Source organism: Physeter macrocephalus, chromosome 4 (assembly GCF_002837175.3).
Source record: "Physeter macrocephalus isolate SW-GA chromosome 4, ASM283717v5, whole genome shotgun sequence".
Classification (NCBI taxonomy): domain Eukaryota; kingdom Metazoa; phylum Chordata; class Mammalia; order Artiodactyla; family Physeteridae; genus Physeter; species Physeter macrocephalus.
In genome coordinates this window covers 110,316,035-110,334,756 of record NC_041217.1, presented here as the reverse complement: position 1 = coordinate 110,334,756, position 18,722 = coordinate 110,316,035, and the positions used below count along the sequence as shown (strand labels likewise).

At 38.6% G+C, this 18,722-nt stretch overlaps 1 protein-coding gene across 3 annotated transcripts in view; it reads left to right on the top strand.

Moving 5' to 3' along the window:
* Nucleotides 1-67: 67 nt before the first annotated feature.
* The window catches only part of SAMD13 (sterile alpha motif domain containing 13), a 46,437-nt gene continuing 27,782 nt past the window's right edge, over nucleotides 68-18,722 (top strand). Inside the window, exons 1-3 of one of the 3 annotated variants that reach the window (XR_003679262.1) lie at nucleotides 3,336-3,415; nucleotides 4,807-4,891; nucleotides 18,486-18,609. Coding sequence is in view for 1 of the 3 variants with exons in the window: in XM_007106169.1 (XP_007106231.1) it covers nucleotides 68-77; nucleotides 4,807-4,891 (95 nt within the window). In the remaining 2 variants the exon portion in view is untranslated. Of the gene's footprint in view, nucleotides 78-3,335; nucleotides 3,416-4,806; nucleotides 4,892-18,485; nucleotides 18,610-18,722 lie in introns of those variants that run through there. The other 2 variants (XM_007106169.1, XR_003679261.1) reach the window with 2 other exon arrangements.

Genomic DNA, 18,722 nt, shown 5'->3' with positions numbered 1-18,722 from the left:
CTGCACTGGGGCTGGGCGCGTGGCGGCCGGCGAGCTCTGTGCGGGGTAAAGCCTCCCGGCGCCGGCCATGCGGGGAGGTAAGTGATCCGCTCGTGCTGCGAGCGCGCTGGAAACGCGCCCGTCTTCCCCCCTCTCCAGGATGGAAGGAAACGAAGAAAGCCACAATAAAAACCGCCCTGCCCTCCCTCGTCTCTGCTGTGTGTCCGGTGCTCCTGCAGCTTGTTGCACCCCTGAGCGTGGAATCTGTCACCCTGGAGTGGAACTGGGGGCAGAAGCGTGCCCGGCTCCGCGGAGAGCTGCGGCTCACCGGGGGCTGCGGGGCAGAGCTCGCAGGATGGGACCGGGAGGTGGCACGGCTCGGCTGGGCTCACAGCGAGTGCCACACCCCCCTACTCCCTTTCCAAAGACGAGCTCCCCCGGGGAGTCCCCAGTCTCAAGGACGAACGGTTTCTTCTTGAAAGTCTTAGCCAGAAACTTTCTCCTCTATCACCAGTGCCACAAGCGAGTCGTTTGGCTATCGGACGGGACCGGCTGGTCCAAGAGGCTCTCTGGCATCTCCTCTGCTGCCCTCTGTTCTGCCCCCACCGCCCCCTCTCCAGGCCCTCCTTAGTTTTCCTTGAGATGCCCTTGGGAACCCGTTGAGCTCGGCCGTGCCCTCGAGCGGCTTCCCGAGATTACTTCTGCAGCCCTGTGCACCAAGGTCTGCGCTCTGGGACGCGGGCTGGATGCGCCTGTGGGCCCACTCCTGGAGACAAGGCCAGCGGGAGGTTCCTGCGGGAGGGCACTGGGTCTCTGGGGGATGAGGGCGGATCAATAAAAGCAGGAGATCGAGGCGCCAGTTTCCCGTCCTTTCTGACCCATCTCCCCTGCTATCTGAGCCCATTTCCAAGTGTCCCCGAAAGTTCTGCACCAGAATCGTAGCATGAGGATCTCCGAAGTTATTTTAGGACATCCCATGATATCCTGGATCAGAAGGTCTGGTCGGTTTGCATGTGTATCTGTCACTCTACGCTTACACACTACACACACACATACACACAAACACCGTGCACACTTCACATTCTGCCAACACACAAATACCACACACTACACACACCACAAATACGCACATGTTACACAGCGTACACATACACTCATCACACACACTGCCTTTATGCTATGCACCACACACAACCAGACACCACACTACACACGAATACACATAATTTTTATTAGCAGAGAAGAGGGTTAATATCAAACAGTTTGGTGGAGGGAGTGAAGAGGAAGTGGTTGAGTACTAGTATATATACTTATACCCACAAATGTCAGTTTATTCCAAAGTTAGAAACTAGCTGATGAGTGAAACCTCCTGTTGTCAGAATTTGTGGCTCATTTTGTATAAAATGGGATTGATTTTTCACAACACCTCCTGAAACCCATACCCTTGTGTAACAGGCAAACTTTTGATCACAGCAGGCAAGACAGGAAGGGATGTCCTTTTCTATATGTAGGAAGAAATTCCTGGAGAAACTTCACAGAGTCCTTTCTCCTGTGAGTGTGTCTAAGGAAGAGTCAGCATAACTACATTTTCTTTGCCTCTTTCCTTTCCAGAGTGGCGTGCTGAACCTGATTTTTTTCTGACCAGTGGCATAACAGTGCTGTCAGGACACCCTCTTCTCTATCCCTTGCCCTCAGGACTCACAACCCAGCGCCCTTCCATTTGAATTTAGGTGGAAAACAGTTGAGAAATTTCAGATCAAGCCCAAAATCATTATGGAATCTGTTGGTGAAAGAGTGCTTTATCTCCAGAAGAGTTCATCATTTTGATCAGTGGTGGTAAAACAAACAAAAAAAAACCCCACCTGTTTGAGCCATGCTCAAAAAATGGTACTCAAAAATGTAAGAACATTTAGAATTCTTTCCTAAATTATTATTATTTGCTCTTTCAAGGGGGCAATGACAAAGATGGGCAGAGAGAGCCCTTGACATTTTTCTCAGCGATGATCTTTCAAGAAGTTGAACATTTCTAATATAATTTCTGCATTAAGGGGAAAAAATTGACTTTGAAATTCAGGTTGCAAATTTGGATCTTCTAGTACCCTTAAAAAGTACTAAAGAAAAGGGAGACCAGCAGCTTTCTCCTCAGTTCTGCCTGAAGTCTGCACACTATTACAGCAGCAGATAACTTTTTCTAGGATCCTTCTTGAGAACCTGTAATTCTCTGCCCTACCTTGAGAGGTTTTGTTGACATCTTGACCTAAAAGTGTGCAAATATTGATTGGTGTTTATTTCACTGACAACCATTTATGTTTCTAGTGTATGTACAGCACATTTGTGGAATGGGAATGTTTCCCTTGAGCAATAGTTCCCAGCCAAGCAAGCAAGAGAACTGTGAGGTTGACCGGGGTGACTTAATCAAAAGATCATGCCCAGCCCCTACTCCATCTCCCACTGACCAGAACTGAGACCTAGGATGGTGGTGGAAGATACTACGAATTTGGGGGCTGGCACAAGATCTTCTTTTTCATATGTAACTAATATAGTACCAGGTGCTCATAGAAAATAAGTGTTGAATCTGTTGAATTATGCTTTGTACGCAACTGGGATAAACAGTTAAAATGAAACCTCCCAGACTAATTGTTTTTGTTTTGTAGAATAAGGTTTGTTTTATTTTGAATTTTTTGCTGACTTCATCTGGTAGGATGAATGCCAAAATTAAAGAATGTGGGCGTTCTCAGGAGATCTGGTCATCTACTTTGCATCCTCTCTGAAATATGTTACTTTCTGCATAATGAAATAAAAGGATTTTCATCTGGGCAGTGCTTTCCTTATTCTCACAAAGAGGTTACTTAAAAGCCAGCCCTGGAAACTTTGTTGGCGAGTCTCAACTAGGAAGAAAGGGTAACAGGACTGCAGCTTCTGGGTGTTCACTGGGTATAGCGCATAAGCACCAGGCTTTCTCTTATTTTCTCTTTTCTCCTACAGGAAAGAAAAAGAAATAGTTTGACACATGGCTTTCATGCTTAGAACAGCAGCAAAGACATATGATGCAGAAACAATGAAGGGGAGGGAGAAAATAAGAGGCTCTTGATATAGCTTGTTTTTCTTTGAGCAAGACAGGTGCAGGGAGAATTCTGCAGTTTGGAGACTCATGGTTCATTCACTTCCACTAATTGTGCTGAAGGTAGTTAGCAAAAGTGAACAGGCACACTGTAGCTTTAAAAAGTCAGCCATGAACCAGAAGGCAGTTGGTGCAGCTTGTGTGTGATTCCTAACGTCATGTTGGCTGAGAGCCAGCCTGGTTTTATTTCACTGTGTCAAATTGTACCTCCTTATTGAATTCCTTTGCCAGCCTACTTTGTGAAAGAAAACATTGGGGTTTCTTTGGCTGTTCTTGATAAGCCTATAAAAAATGACATGTTTTAGTTGCTTCTAGGTAGGTTTTCTTTTTACTCTTCCACAAAAAAAGAAAATAATAATAATAATAAGACAATGTAGTGTGGTGTTGCAGAGTATCATTGTGAGTGTTTTGTTTTGTTTTGTTTCTGAGATGCTTAGAAAATGGTGAATGTGTAACAGTTTCCAACTGAAGTGAAATCATTCTTTTGGCATGGAGCAAGCAGCACTATCTTCTGTCTACTCTGTAACGGTGTGTGGATGTATGTTAATATCTATATGTATCTTAAACGTTGGATTTCTCTATGGACGATCTAAGTGGTTTAGCGACTGGAAGTTTGTGTGTGTGCGTGTGCGCGTGTATCAGCAGTGAAGATAATCCCACACTTACAGTATTATTTGTTAATCATCTACTTCTCTAACAGTGATAAAATCTTGTGAATATACTAAATGATGCACTTGTCATGTCAGAGTAATCCCTAGGGGAAGGAGTGCCGAAGTATAAAGTGATTTGAGAGGAAATGTATTTAATTTATGGCTTCAGCTGCAAAAGAACAAGCGCGTTTCAGAACTAGTTTTGTTTTTTTTTTCCAGCAGTTTTGTTCATAGATTTTTCATCTTGCTAATTGCATATTAATTGTGGAGGGATTTTATTTTTTCAGTTTCTTCCTACTAAACAAAAAGACAAAGTGATGGATGCTACTCTATCTCCTTGAATGTTTTGACGATTTTTATATAAATCTAACGAGTTGCCTACCCTCTCTTACACACACACACACACACACACACACACACACACACACACACACCAGCACCACCTTTCTGTGCGAAGGGCTATCTGACATTTTTGTGAGCTTCCAGATTTACCACAGTGTGGCCATCTCACAGACAGGTTTTTGAGGTTTTCATTGAGAATATGTGAGGTAGGGGAATACTTGCTGATGAAAGCTTTAAGTGCTCTTTTGCATCGCAGTGAAAAAATAGAGGAGCAGAGTGGGAGTGAACAGAAAAACAAATACAGTAAGAAAAGAAGAAATCATAGCCCGTGGTGGGAAGGGGAGGAAAAGGGGGATTGTTTTTCTCGACTTTGACTCATTTATAAGTTGCAATGTCTTAAGTGAGAGCTTGGCACCCGGAGGAACCTGTGCCAGTTCACACAGCACTTGTTTTGAACGAGGATTCAATTTCATTTGCAAATGCTTATTGTCAAGGCAGGGAGTGCCAGTACAGATGAAAGCACCCCAATACGTCTCCTCCAGTTCTTTAGGTTTAATCACATCTCTCCAGTCACTGAGGGAACTAGAGATGTAAGCAAACATACGTGAACTGGTGTGAGGCTGTGAAAGGGGCCATTATGTTTCCGATTCAGAATATATATTCTTCTCTCACTTTCTAAGAATTAAACACAAGCTTTTCTCCCTTATTGATTAGTTGCTGAAGTCAAGGAACCCTGCAGCCTCCCCATGCTATCTGTTGACATGGAACACAAGGAAAATGGCTCTGTCGGTGTAAAAAAGTAAGTGAAACTGGCTTGTGAGTTCTGCTTCTACAAACAACAGAGGGACTTGGGTTCTATTTTTATGCTCTTGTTTATCCACTACAATACACTGTTTGGGGGTTATCTTGGTTGATTGGTCTACACTGGCCACCAGCCTCCCCTCACCCCCCAGCCCCAATTGCCTTTTTCTGTATCCATTTCTAAGACAGATATGACTCAGACATCAAACTGTGCATCAAGGTTTAGTGTATCAGCCTTTGGAACAGGGCGGGTTGAAGATTCCAGCCCTGAGTTCTGTATACTGAAACAAAAACACAGAGCAAACATAGACTCTGCCTCCCAGGTCCACAGGCTACACGGAGGGGTGGAGTGGTGGTAGGAGGAAACAGAAAAGAGAGTTTGAGTCTTTTTTAATAAAATCACCCCTCTCAAAACTGAAAGCTATAGGGAGAGAAGGAAAAAAGCGTAAGAATACTAAGTTTAACGACTTCTCTGTCCTAATTTTATGAACTTGAATGTGGAACATTTCCATATATACCATTGTCTTCTCTTTTTACATCTATTCTTACAGTTGAAACTTGTGTTTATATTTATTGTGAGTTATATGCTTGATTCTTTTAAATAAGAAAATTTAGTTGCATTATGTAGCGTATTCTGAAACATGCTACGTATTTCAGACTAACACATAAAATATATGTAAGTATATGAAAAAAATGTATATTCTCTTTTAGGAGTTATATTTTAGCTATAACCACTTTGCTTACAAGGAAAAAGTATGTTCCGAGACAGTTCTGTCTGTTTCATTTTTTCCCATGTCAGTTAGTTTAAAATTGCCTTCAACTTGAGCTTTGGAAGAAACTAATTAAATGTAATCCATAGAAGCTGTGATACCTAAGTGAGGAAATAGTGTGCTATATATGTTTATGAATAGAAGGTGTATTTTACATTAAACTTAATGAAATCTGCTTTTAAAACTTCTCCCGTAATTTATATATCAGTGCCATGCTGCCATGCTTATTCCCAGTTTTGAAGTTTGGGGTAGGTAGCTGGAGGAGGAATGAAAGAAACAGATGCTTTTTTAATGTGTTAGTTAGATCAGCTGCTTCGAATAGTACTCTGAGCAGTGATGAAAATGTCCTACACTTGTACTGTCCATAATGATAGCCATGACCTGCATGTGGCAATTAAAAACTTGAAATGTGACTAGTGTAACTGATGAACTGAACTTTTAATTTTACTCAGTTTAAATCAACTTTAAAAGTTAACAGCTTCATTGAAATATAACTGACATATAATAAACTGCATGTGTTTAAAGTATAAAATTTGATAAGTTTTGACATTTGTATACAGCCATGAAACCATTACCAAAATTAAGATAAACATACCTATCACCCACAAAGATTCCTCATAAACCTTTGTAATTTCTCCTTCCTGCTCTTCCCTTCCCTCATATCCCCAGGCAACCACTGATAAGCTATCACTGTAGATTAGTTTACTTTTTCTAGATTTTTATATAAATGGAATTATTCATAATGTACTTTTTTGGGGGGAGGGAATGGGTCTGATTTCTTTCACCCAGAATAATTAATTTGGGATTTATTCATGTTATAGTGTGTATCAATAGTTCGTTGCTTTTTATTACTGAGTAGTATTTTATTGTATGGATATACAATACTTTGTTCACTGTTTATCCACCCACTTGTTGATGGACATTTGGGTCGTTTCCATTTTTTTAGGGATTACAATTAAAGCCGCTTTGGTCACTTGTGTACAGGTCTATGTGTGGACATATGCATTTCTCTTGGATAAATCTCTGGGAATGAAGTGGCTGGGCTGTGTGGTAGGTGTATGTTAAACTTTGTAAGAAATTGCCAAACTTTTCCAAACTAGTTGTCCCATTTTACATTCCCACCAGCAGTGTGAGCATTCCAGTTGTTCTATAATGCTCAGGAACTTGGTGTGATCACTGCTCTTTATTTCATTAGGTGTGGTTTAAATTTTCATTTCCCTAATGACTGATGATATTGAGCATTTTTTCATGTGCTTATTTTATCCATAGATCTTCTTAAGTAGTGTTCAAATCTTTTGCCCATTTCTTATTGGGCTGGTTTTTTAATATATTATTGCATAGAGTTTTTATATATTCTGGATACAAATCCTTTATCATATACATGATTTGAAAATATTTTCTTGTGGTGTGTGATTTTTTTTTTCATTCTCTCTACCGTGCCTTTCAAAGAGCAGAAGTTTTAAATTTTGATGAAGTCCAGTTTATCAATTTTTTATTTTATGGATAGTGCTTTTGGTGTCACATCTAAGAAATATTTGCCTCACCCAAGGTCACAAAGATTTTCTCTTATGTTTTCTTAGATTTGGGACTATGATTTTTGAGTTAATTTTTGTGCATGGTGTGGGATAAGGATTAAGGTCTTTTTTTTGGTGGTGGTCACAGTGGTTGTTTTTTTTGCCTGTGGATATCCAGTTGTTCCAGCACCATTTGTTGAATTGTATCTGCAACTTTGTTGAAAAATAATTGATCATATATGTGTAGCTCTATTTCTGGACTCTAGTTTATTCAAATGATATTTTTGTATATATTTATGCCAATACAACACTGTTTGGATAACTATAGCTTTATAATAAATCTTGAAATCAGGTAGTATTAGCCATCCAACTTGTTCTTTTTGGAACTAGTTTTGGCACTCCTAGTCTTTTGAATTTCCATATAAATTTTAGAATCAGCTTGTCAATTTCTACCAGCAAGGTGCCTGCTGGTGATTTGATTGGCATTGCATTGAATTATAGATCAATTTAAGGAGAATTGACATCTTAGCAATATCGTGTTTTCCAACTCATTAACATAGCATTTTTCTCTGTTAACTTAGGTCTTTAATTTCTCTCAGCAATGTTTTATAGTTTTCAGTGTGCAGGTCTTACACATCTTTTGTCTATGTCCCTACATGTTTCATATTTTTATACTATTATTAATAGTAGTGCTTTTTAAATTTAAATTTCCAGTTGTTTGTTGTCGTATATAGAAATACAATTTTTTTATATTGACCTTGTATCCTACAACCTTGCTAAACTCATTTATTACTTCTAGTGGCTTTTTCATAGATTCTATCAGATATTTAACATAGACAGTTATGTCTTGTGAGTAAAGACAGTTTTACTTTTTCCTTCCCAGTGTGGATGCCTTTCATTTCTTTTTCCTACCTTATTGCACTGTGTAGGACCTCCAATAAAAAGCTGAATAGAAGTGGTGAGATTAGACATCCTAATTTTGTTTCTGATGTTAAGAGAAAACATTTACTCTTTTTCTTGTCTTTGTTCTTCTGTATAAATGTCTTTCTTTTCTGTCTGCTTTTAAAATTTTCTCTTTATTGTTTATTTTTGAGCAATTTGATTATGAGACTCCATGTAGTTTTCTTCATCTTTCTTGTGTTTGAAGTTTGTTTTGTGTTTTGGATTTGTGGACTTAGTTTTCATCAAGTTTAGAAGTTTTCAACCATTATTTTTCAAATTTTTTTTAGTCCCCCTCCACTTCTCCTTTGAGGACTCCAGTTATAGGTTTATTTAATCACTTGATATTGCCCCACAATTCACTGATGCCCTGTTAATTTTTTTCCAGTCTTTTTTCTGTGTTTCATTTTGGATAGTTTCTACTGCCTCCCCTTCAAGTTCACTAATCTTTTATTCTGAAATGTATAATCTCTTGTTAATCCCACCCAATGCAGTTTTCATTTCTAGAAGTTCATCTTGGTCTTTGTTTTATATCTTACATGTCTTCACTTAACATGTTCGTCCCTCTAGCTTCTGAACATATGAAATATAGTCATAATAATTATTTCAACGTCCTTGTCTACTAATTCTATCATTTCTCAGTCAGTTTCAGTTGATTGGCTTTTCTCATCATTATGGGTCATATTTTTCTGCTTCTTTGCATGCCTGGTAATTTTTTATTATAAGTCAGGTATTGTGAATTTTACTTTGTTGGGTGTTGGATATTTTTTATTCCTATAAATATTCCTGATCTTTGTCCTGGGATGTGCCTAAATTACTCGGAGACAAACAATTTGATTATTTTAAGCATTGTTGTGCAGGACCAGAGCTGTATTTAATCTAAGGGTATTTTTCGCCTTTTATTGAAGTAAGACCCATCTTTGTACTCTAACCAATGCTCCTGAATGATGAGATTTTCCTCTCTGGCAGATGGAAACAGGCACCATTCCCATCTCTGTGTGATCTCTAAGGATTGTTGTCTCTTTTTCGTGGTTCTTTCCCCAGCCTGTTTCCTCATGTGTATGTGATAATCAGTACTCTGCTGAGCACTTGATGGGAAGCCTCTACACCTCTCCAGAGTTCTCTCTGTGTAGCTCTCTCCTCTCTAGAACTCTTTCCTGGGCACAGCCTAAAATATCTCTTCCAGGCAGTAAGTGGTTACGGCCTACCTTGCTTGTTTCCCATCCCTCAGGGGTCACCGTTCTTTATTGCCTATGTCCAATGCCTTGAGTGCCATTCTCATACATCTTGTCTATTTTTTTAGTTGTTTTAGGCAGAAGGGTAAATCTGGGCCCCGTTACTCCATCTTGATCAGAAATAGTTCCAGTTAATTTATATAGCCAAGTGGCTATCGGCTAACCTGTTGGGCAGGGTAGAGTTAGATTATAATACAGAATTCCTAAAACATAAAGTCTTAAGGCTCTTTCTGTGATCTGCCCAAACTGGGGCTCACAGTTGCTTCCATTTTGTTTTCCAGGTATGGAAAATATAGTTGCTTTACTAGGGGATGTACTTCACAAAGGGTCATTTCCAAAGAAGCCTAGGATAATGGCTCTTATTCACTGGCCACATGCTCCTGATCAGAGCTTTAGTTTTATAAGGCTACTATTTATGTTGTCCCTTTTCTGTGTCTAGTATTTTGTGTGAACCTTGTTAATCCTCACAACCATATTTTGAGGTATGTGCTATAATTCCCACTTTATAGTGGAGAATACCAAAGCTCCAGGAGGTAAAAGACCTTTTAAGAGTTCACAGCTAAGAAGTGCTAGTGTTGGTATTCGGGTTCTGAAGCCTGAGTCCTTTTTTCTGCACTAGGGTGACTAGGTTGTTTAAAGGTGGCTTTCAGTCACTTTCACCAGAGGCATGGCTCTCACTACCAGGAGGCTATAGAAGCCTATTTTTGTCTCCAAGATTTGTAGATGTTGCAAACATTCAAAAATATGACCATAACAAAGACAGGACTTCCCTTTCCAAAATGGCATATTTCTTCTAAGTACAGAGTATTTTAAAGTATGTTCTAAGTACTAGGCCAGTGATTTCTCAAACTTGAGTTTGTGTCACTTGGAAATACAGATTGCTGGGCCACATCTCCAGAGTTTCTGATTCAGCCTGGGAATTTGCATTTTAACATATTCTCTGGTGATGTTGATGCTGATAATCCAGAGGCTTTGGAAAACAATTTGGCATTATTTTCAAGTGTAGAACCATAAAATATTTTATAACTCAGCAATTTCATTTCTGGATATATACAAGTGCTGCTCAGTAGAAACGATATTTGAGCCATGTATGTAATTTAAAATTTTCTAGTGGTCATATTTAAACAGATGAAATTAATTTTAGTATATTTTATATTTGACTGAAAATACCCGATGTTATCATTTTGAATTGTAATCAATATAGCATATTATGAATGAAACAGTTTACATTTTTCATGCTAAATTTTATAAATCCACTATGTGTTTTATACTTAGAGTATGTCTCAATTTGGATGCCAAATTTTTATTAGAAATGCTTGATCTCTATTAGATTTCATAAAATTTGCAATCGAAAAAGCAGAATCACATACCCTAATAATTCCAAACAGACCTAAAATTCCCAATAAATTAATCACGTACCAAAAAATTATTTTCTCTTAATATATGCATGTACATTAACACAATTGGTTCTTCTTTTTTTTAGAAGATTTGATTTGACTTTGAAGCAATAGCATATCAGTTTCAAAACTATCTCTGTCCAAGTTTAATAAATTTACTGATACTCAAGTCATATTTTTAACATTAAATTCAAAAGGGTATTGCATAAATTTATAAGCAACTATAAATTTATCAATGTCAGCAAATCATTCTTCAAATTTTTCTTAAAATTGATTTATGTTAGAAAATGTGTAAAATTAATTTCATTGTATTGTACTCTGAAAAGTTTCAATTTTAACACGAAATTTTGTGCCTGTTTAGCTAGGTTAGCTAGGTTACAAATCAGCATTTCCTTTTTTTTTAGGAGCTTCAAATTAAGCTCATTTACATGTAGTCTGATATCAATGAGAAAATATAAATTACTCTGCCATTTTTTTGTCTTTAAGTATTTTTTTGTCTTTAATTATTGAATATTTGGAAAGCATTTTTTGGTTTTAATGAAATCTTGAATTGGGCTTAACAATACAATAAATCTTTGTATATTTCTTCCATGACTTAACCGACAAGTACAGGCAGAGAACACAGATATTAAATGTATTGTGTTCTATTTCTCTTAAGAGTTCCATTGTCTGGCATTGATCCATAGCATTTGCAAATATTTACTGAATGATTTAACAATGGTATACATGACACTTTTCAGGAATCTGCTTTAGAAAACTGAACATGAGCATCATACAGATACAGAATCAGCTCAGATTCTGTTTAAAATCACTTCAAAATATTTCGTTTTACATTTAATTTTGATTACAGGTGACTAATGTCATCAATTCTATTTGACTGTTGAGAAGCAAGTTACCAAATTCACTATGTCTTTGCTAAAAATGTCTCTTAATATTGTCCATTTTTTACACAACAAACAATTAGCTTTTTTCCTTTTGCTCTGCTCCAACAAATTGCAATTGCTGTTCATCATGAAATTTCCAACATACTTTCAGCCAAGCTCCTTTTTCTTTACTATTCTGGTTCTAGTGCTAGTTTCTGCATCTCCTTTTGATTCTGCATCAGTAGTATGTCTCCTTTTCATTATTTTATTTTGTTTTATTTTTATTGGATTATAGTTGCTTTACACTGCTGTGTCAGTTTCTGCTGTACAGCAAAGTGAATCATCCATATGTATACGTATATCCCCTCTTTTTTGGATTTCCTTGCCATTTAGGTCACCACAAGGCACTTAGTAGAGTTCCCTGTGCTATACAGTAGGTTCTCATTAGTTACCTATTTTATACATAGTGGGGTATATATGTCAATCCCAGTTTGCCAATTCATCCTACCACCCCCTTCCCTCTTGGTATCCATACACTCGTTCTCTACAACTGTGTCTCTATTTCTGCTTTGCAAATAAGATCATCTAAACCATTTTCCTAGATTCCACATATATGCATGAATATACTATATTTGTTTTTCTCTTTCTGACCTCACTCTGAATGACAGTCTCTAGGTCCACACAGGTCTCTGGAAATAACACAATTTCGTTCCTTTTTATGACTGAGTAATATTCCATTCTGTATATGTACCACATCTTCTTTAGCTGTTCCTCTGTTGATGGACATTTAGGTTGCTTCCATGTCTTGGCTGTTGTAAATAGTGCTGCAATGAACATTTGGGTGCATATGTCTTTTTAAATTATGGTTTTCTCTGGGTATATGCCCAGTAGTGGGATTGCTGGATCATATAGTAGTTCTATTTTTAGTTTTTTAAGAATGTTTATGGTTTTCTCTGGGTATATGCCCAGTAGTGGGATTGCTGGATCATATAGTAGTTCTATTTTTAGTTTTTTAAGAATGTCCATACTGTTCTCCATAGTGGCTTTGTCAATTTACATTCCCACCAACAGTGTAAGATGTTTGCCTTTTCTCCATACTCTCTCCAGCATTTATTGTTTGTAGATTTTTTAATGATGGCCATTCTGACTTCATTAGGACTCGTTTGTTATTTTTGTTTTTATTTCCATTACTCTAGGAGGTGGGTCAAAAACGATCTTGCTGCAATTTATGTCAAAGAGTGTTCTGCCTATGTTTTCCTCTCAGAGTTTCATAGTGTTTGCCCTTACATTTAGGTCTTCAATCCATTTTGAGTTTATTTCTGTGTATGGTGTTAAGGAGTGTTCTAATCCCATTCTTTTACATATAGCTGTCCAGTTTTCCCATCACCACTTATTGAAGAGACTGTCTTTTCTCCATTATATATTCTTGCCTCCTTTGTCATAGATTAGGTGACCATAGATGTGTGGGTTTATCTCTGGTCTTTCCATCCTGATCCCTTGATCTATATTTCTGTTTTTGTGCCAGTACCATACTGTCTTGATTACTGTAGCTTTGTAGTATAGTCTGAACTCTGGGAGCCTGATTCCTCCAGCTTCATTTTTCTTTCTCAAGGCTGCTTTGGCTATTCGGAGTCTTTTGTGTTTCCGTACAAATTGTAAAATTTTTTGTTCTAGTTCAGTGAAAAATGTCATTGGTAATTTAATAGGGCACAATATTGATTCTTCCAATCCAAGAACATGGTATATCTCTCCATCTGTTTGTGTCGTCCTTGATTTCTTTCATCAGTATCTTATAGTTTTCAGCATATAGGTCTTTTGCCTCCTTAGGTAGGTTTATTCCTAGGTTTTTTATTCTTTTGATTGTGATGGTAAATGGGATTGTTTCCTTCATTTCTCTTTCTGATCTTGCATAGTTAGTGTATAGGAATGCAAGAGATTTCTGTGCATTTATTTTGTATCCTGCAACTTTACTAAATTCATTGATTAGCTCTAGTAGTTTTCTGGTAGCATCTTTAGGATTCTCTATGTATAGTATCATGTCTTCTGCAAACAGTGACAGTTTTCCTTCTTTTCCGACTTGGATTCCTTTTATTTCTTTTTCTTCTCTGATTGCTGTGGCTAAAACTTCCAAAACTATGTTGAATAATAGTGGTGAGAGTGGGCAACCTTGTCTTCTTCCTGATCTTAGAGGGAATGGTTTCAGTTTTTCACCATTGAGAATGATGTTGGCTGTGGGTTGGTCATATATGTCCTTTATTATGTTGAGGTAGGTTCCCTCTATGCCTACTTTCTGGAGAGTTTTTATCATAAATGGGTGTTAAATATTGTCAAAAGATTTCTCTATGTCTATTCAGATGACCATATGGTTTTTATTCTTCAGGTTGTTAATATGATGTATCACATTGTTTGATTTGCATATATTGAAGAATCCTTGCATCCCTGGGATAAATCCCTCTTGATCATGGTGTATGATTCTTTAAATGTGTTGTTGGTTTCAGCTTGCTAATATTTTGTTGAGGATTTTGCATCTATATTCATCCATGATATTGACCTGTAATTTTCTTTTTCTGTGATGTCTTCGTCTGGTTTTGGTATCAGGGTGATGGTGGCCTCATAAAATGAGCTTGGGAGTGTTCCTCCCTCTGCAATATTTTGGAAGAGTTTGAGAAGGATAGGTGTTAGCTCTTTTCTAAATGTTTGATAAAATTCACCTGTGAAGCCATCTGGTCCTGGACTTTTGTTTGTTGGAAGATTTTTAATCACAGTTCAATTTTATTACTTGTGATTGGTCTGTTCATATTTTCTATTTCTTCCTGGTTCAGTCTTGGAAGGTTGTACTTTTCTAAGAATTTGTCCATTTCTTCCAGGTTGCCATTTTATTGGCATAGAGTTGCTTGTGGTAGTCTCTCATGATCCTTTGTATTTCTGCAGTATCAGTTGTAATCTGTCCTTTTTCATTTCTAATTTTATTGATTTGAGTCTTCTCCCTCTTTTTCTTGATGAGTCTGGCTAAAGATTTATCGATTTTGTTTATCTTCTCAAAGAACCAGAACCAGCTTTTAGTTTCATTGATCTTTGATATTGTTTTCTTCATTTCTATTTCATTTATTTCTGCTCTGATCTTTATGATTTCTTTCATTCTACTAACTTTGTGGGGTTTTTTGTTCTTCTTTCTCTAGTTGCTTTAGGTGTAAGTTTAGGTTGTTTATTTGAGATTTTTCTTGTTTCTTGAGGTAGGATTGTATTGCTATAAACTTGGCTCTTAGAACTGCTTTTGCTGTCTTCCGTAGGTTTTCGGTCATCGTGTTTTCATTGTCATTTGTTTGTATGTATTTTTTGATTTCCTCTTTGATTGTGTTTGCGTTTTTTACAGTTTTTTTCCTTTAATTGATTTCTAATCTCATAGCACTGTGGTCAGAAAAGATGCTTGATACAATTTCAATTTTCTTAAATTTACTGAGGCTTGATTTGTGACCCAAGATGTGATCTATCCTGGAGAATATTCCTGGAGAATATTCTGAGAAGAAAGTGTGTTTTGCTGCTTTCAGATGGGATGTCTTATAAATATCAATTAAGTCTGTCTGGTCTGATGTCTCATTTAAGGCTTGCATTTCCTTATTACTTTTCTGTCTGGATGATCTGTCCATTGGTGTAAGTGGTGTGTAAAAGCACCCCACTATTATTGTGTTACTGTTGATTTCCCCTTTTATGGCTGTTAGCATTTGCCTTACGTATTGAGGTGCTCCTATATTGGGTGCATAAATATTTACAATTGCTATATCTTCTTCTTGGTTTGATCCCTTGATCATTATGTAGTGTCCTTCTTTGTCTCTTGTAATAGTCTTTATTTTAAAGTCTATTTTGTCTGATATGAGAATTGCTACTCCACCTACAGAAGTTCCTTTAGCATTTGTTTTAAAGCTGGTTTGGTGGTTTTGAATTCTCTTAGCTTTTGCTTGTCTGTAAAACTTGTGATTTCTCCATCAAATCTGAATGAGATCCTTGCTGGGTAGAGTAATCTTGGTTGTAGGTTTTTTGCTTTCATCACTTTAAATATATTCTGACACTCCCTTCTGGCCTGCAGAGTTTCTGCTGAAACATCAGCTGATAACCTTACAGGGATTCCCTTTTATGTTATTTTTTGCTTTTCCCTGCTGCTTTTAAAATTTTTTCTTTGTATTTAGTTTTTGTTAGTTTGATTAATATGTGTCTGGGCATGTTTCTCCTTGGGTTTATCCTGTATGGGACTCTCTACACTTCCTGGACTTCGGTGACTTTTTCCTTTTCCATTTTAGAGAAGTTTTCAACTATAATCTCTTCAAATATTTTCTCAGACCCTATCTCTTTCTCTTCTTTTTCTGGGACCCCTATAATTCGAATGTTGGTGTGTTTAATGTTGTCCCAGTGGTCTCTGAGACTATCATTCTTTTTTCTTTTCATTTCATTTTTCATTTTCATTTCTTTTCATTCTTTTTTCTTTATGCTGCTCCCTGGCAGTTATTTCCACCATTTTATCTTCCAGCTCACTTAACCGTTCTTCTGCCTCAGTTATTCTGGTTTTGATTCCTTCTAGTGTATTTTTCATTTCAGTTATTGTGTTGTTCATCACTGGTTGTTTGTTCTTTAGTTCTTCTAGGTCCTTGTTAAACATTTCTTGTATCTTCTCAATCCGTGCCTCCATTCTATTTCTGAGATCTTGGATCATCTTTACTATCATTACTCTGAATTCTTTTTCAGGTAGATTGCCTATTTCCTCTTCATTTATTTGGTCTTGTGGGTTTTTACCTTGCTCCTTCATCTGCAACATATTGCTCTGTTGTCTCGTTTTGTCGAATTTACTGTGTTTATGGTCTCCTTTTCGCAGGCTGCAGTGTCATAGTTCCCATTGTTTCTGTTGTCTTCCCCCTGGTGGGTGAGTTTGGTCCAGGGGCTTTTGTAGGCTTCCTGGTGGGAGGGACTGGTGCCTGTGCTCTGGTGGGTGGAGCTGAGTCTTTTCCCTCTGATGGGCAGGGCCACATCAGGTGGTGTGTTTTGAGGTGTCTGTGAGCATAGTATGACTTTAGGCATTCTGTCTGCTGATGGGTGGGGCTGTGTTCCTTTCTTGCTGGTTGTTTGGCATGAGGTTTCCAGCACTGGAGCCTGCAGGCAGTTGGGTGGAGCCAGGTCTTGTTGTGAGATGGATACCTCCAGGAGAGCACACACCGATTAATATTCCCTGGGCTCGGGAATTCTCTGGCAGTCCGGCATCCTGGACTCGATGCTCCAACCCTGGAAGCCCAGGTCCAACCCCTGGCTGGGGAACCAAGAGCCTGCAAACTACGTAGCATGACCAGAGAAAAAAGAAAGGAAAATAAAACAAACAGACAAAAAAACCCCAAGACAAGTAGCAAAAACAAAAACAAACAAACAGCAACAACAACCCCCACACACACAAAAAGAAGAAAACAGACAGACCAACCAAGCCCAAGAGAAATGGTAAAAAGAAAACCAAACAACCAGAAAGAAACCAAGAAGCAGACAGAAAAAACAAAAACAAAACATAGAAAACAAAAAAACAAGAGAACAGACAAACAAAAGAACTCAAAAAGAGAACAATCAATAAGGACTACACTAATGAAAACAAAAAATGAAAAGCAAAACAAAAACTCAAAGCTAATATTTTTTTAAAAGGCAAAGAAAACATAAAACCAACACATAAAAACGATCCAAAAAAATCAAAGACGGGAAATAAACTCACAAAAGTAAAAAGAGAAAAATAAAAAATATTGCAAAATAAAAGTAAATAATGAAAACAATAACACCAACAACTGAAGAAAATGAATCAAACAAAAAAGGAATAATAGTAATAAGAATATTTTCCTGGCGCCTCCTCTGTCAGCATCCTTGCTCCCACAGTGAGCCGCAGCCAACCTCTGCCTCCCCAGGAGGCCCTCCAGTACCTCTAGGTAGGTCTTTGGACCTGCTGTGGGCCCTGTGGGGCACTCAGACTCTCACCTGACCAAACTACCACGTGTACCTGACCCCAGAGTCCACTGCTGCTAAAGCTAGACTGGTCTCAGTTGTGGGAACACTCATTGTCTATTCATATGTTTCCAGACGCAGGATTTACCAAGCCGATCATGGAGGTTTAATCCACGACCTGTGTAGTCACACTGCCCCTGGAGCTCAGCTTTTGTTTTGGGCCCACCTCTCCATGTGCACCACCCTCAGGCGTCTGTTCCCCACCCAGGCGAGAGGGAGCAAAAGCAGTGGCTGATTGGGGCACACATATTCAGGCCAGGGAGGGGTACGGCAGCCACAACTGGGGTATGCACCAAGTGCCTGTGGCGGCAGAGACCAGCAGGCAGTTGCAACATACTGGGGCACGCTTGCTCTGGTGGAGTCCTTCCCCACGGAGGCAGGGGCTGGCATGTGAGGCTGGTGGTGGCCCCACCCATTGCATGCCACTCAACGATGGCACCTCATTTCCTAGGCAGACCACGCTTCCTCTAGGGGCATTTTCAGCTGCGGAACCCCTTACTCCCATCCCCTCTGTTGTATCTGCACAGCCAACAGCAGTCCTCTCCCTGGATCTGATATCTTAACCCCATGCTTTAGCACTCAGCCCCCACCAGCACTGGTGGATTCCTGTCTCAGGCAGGGGTGCCCAGGGATGTTTCCCAAGGAGGCTTTGGAATGGGCAGTGCTCAGGACCCTGGAGCCTATGCGGGTCAAGGAGACCTTGGCTTGAGGGGTGGGCAAGCCTGCTCAGATGGGTGCCCCTCCCACTTCCCACAAATGTCCCAGGGTTGTAGGTCCCCTTTTTGATTCCTCTTTTCTGTTTTTCCTTCTTTTGTCCAACCCAGTTGTGAGGGGATTTTTCTTGTCCTTTCAGGTGTCCAAAGTCTTCTGCTAATGTTCAGCAGATGCTCTGTGAGAATCGTTCCATTTGCAGATGTACTCTTGATGTACTTGTGATGAGAGACAAATTCTGCATCCTCCGATTCTTCCATCTTGACTCCTCCTATGCCTCCTTTTTATTTATTTTTATTTTTATTTTTTTTAACATCTTTATTGGAGTATAACTGTTTTACAATGGTGTGTTAGTTTCTGCTTTACAACAAAGTGAATC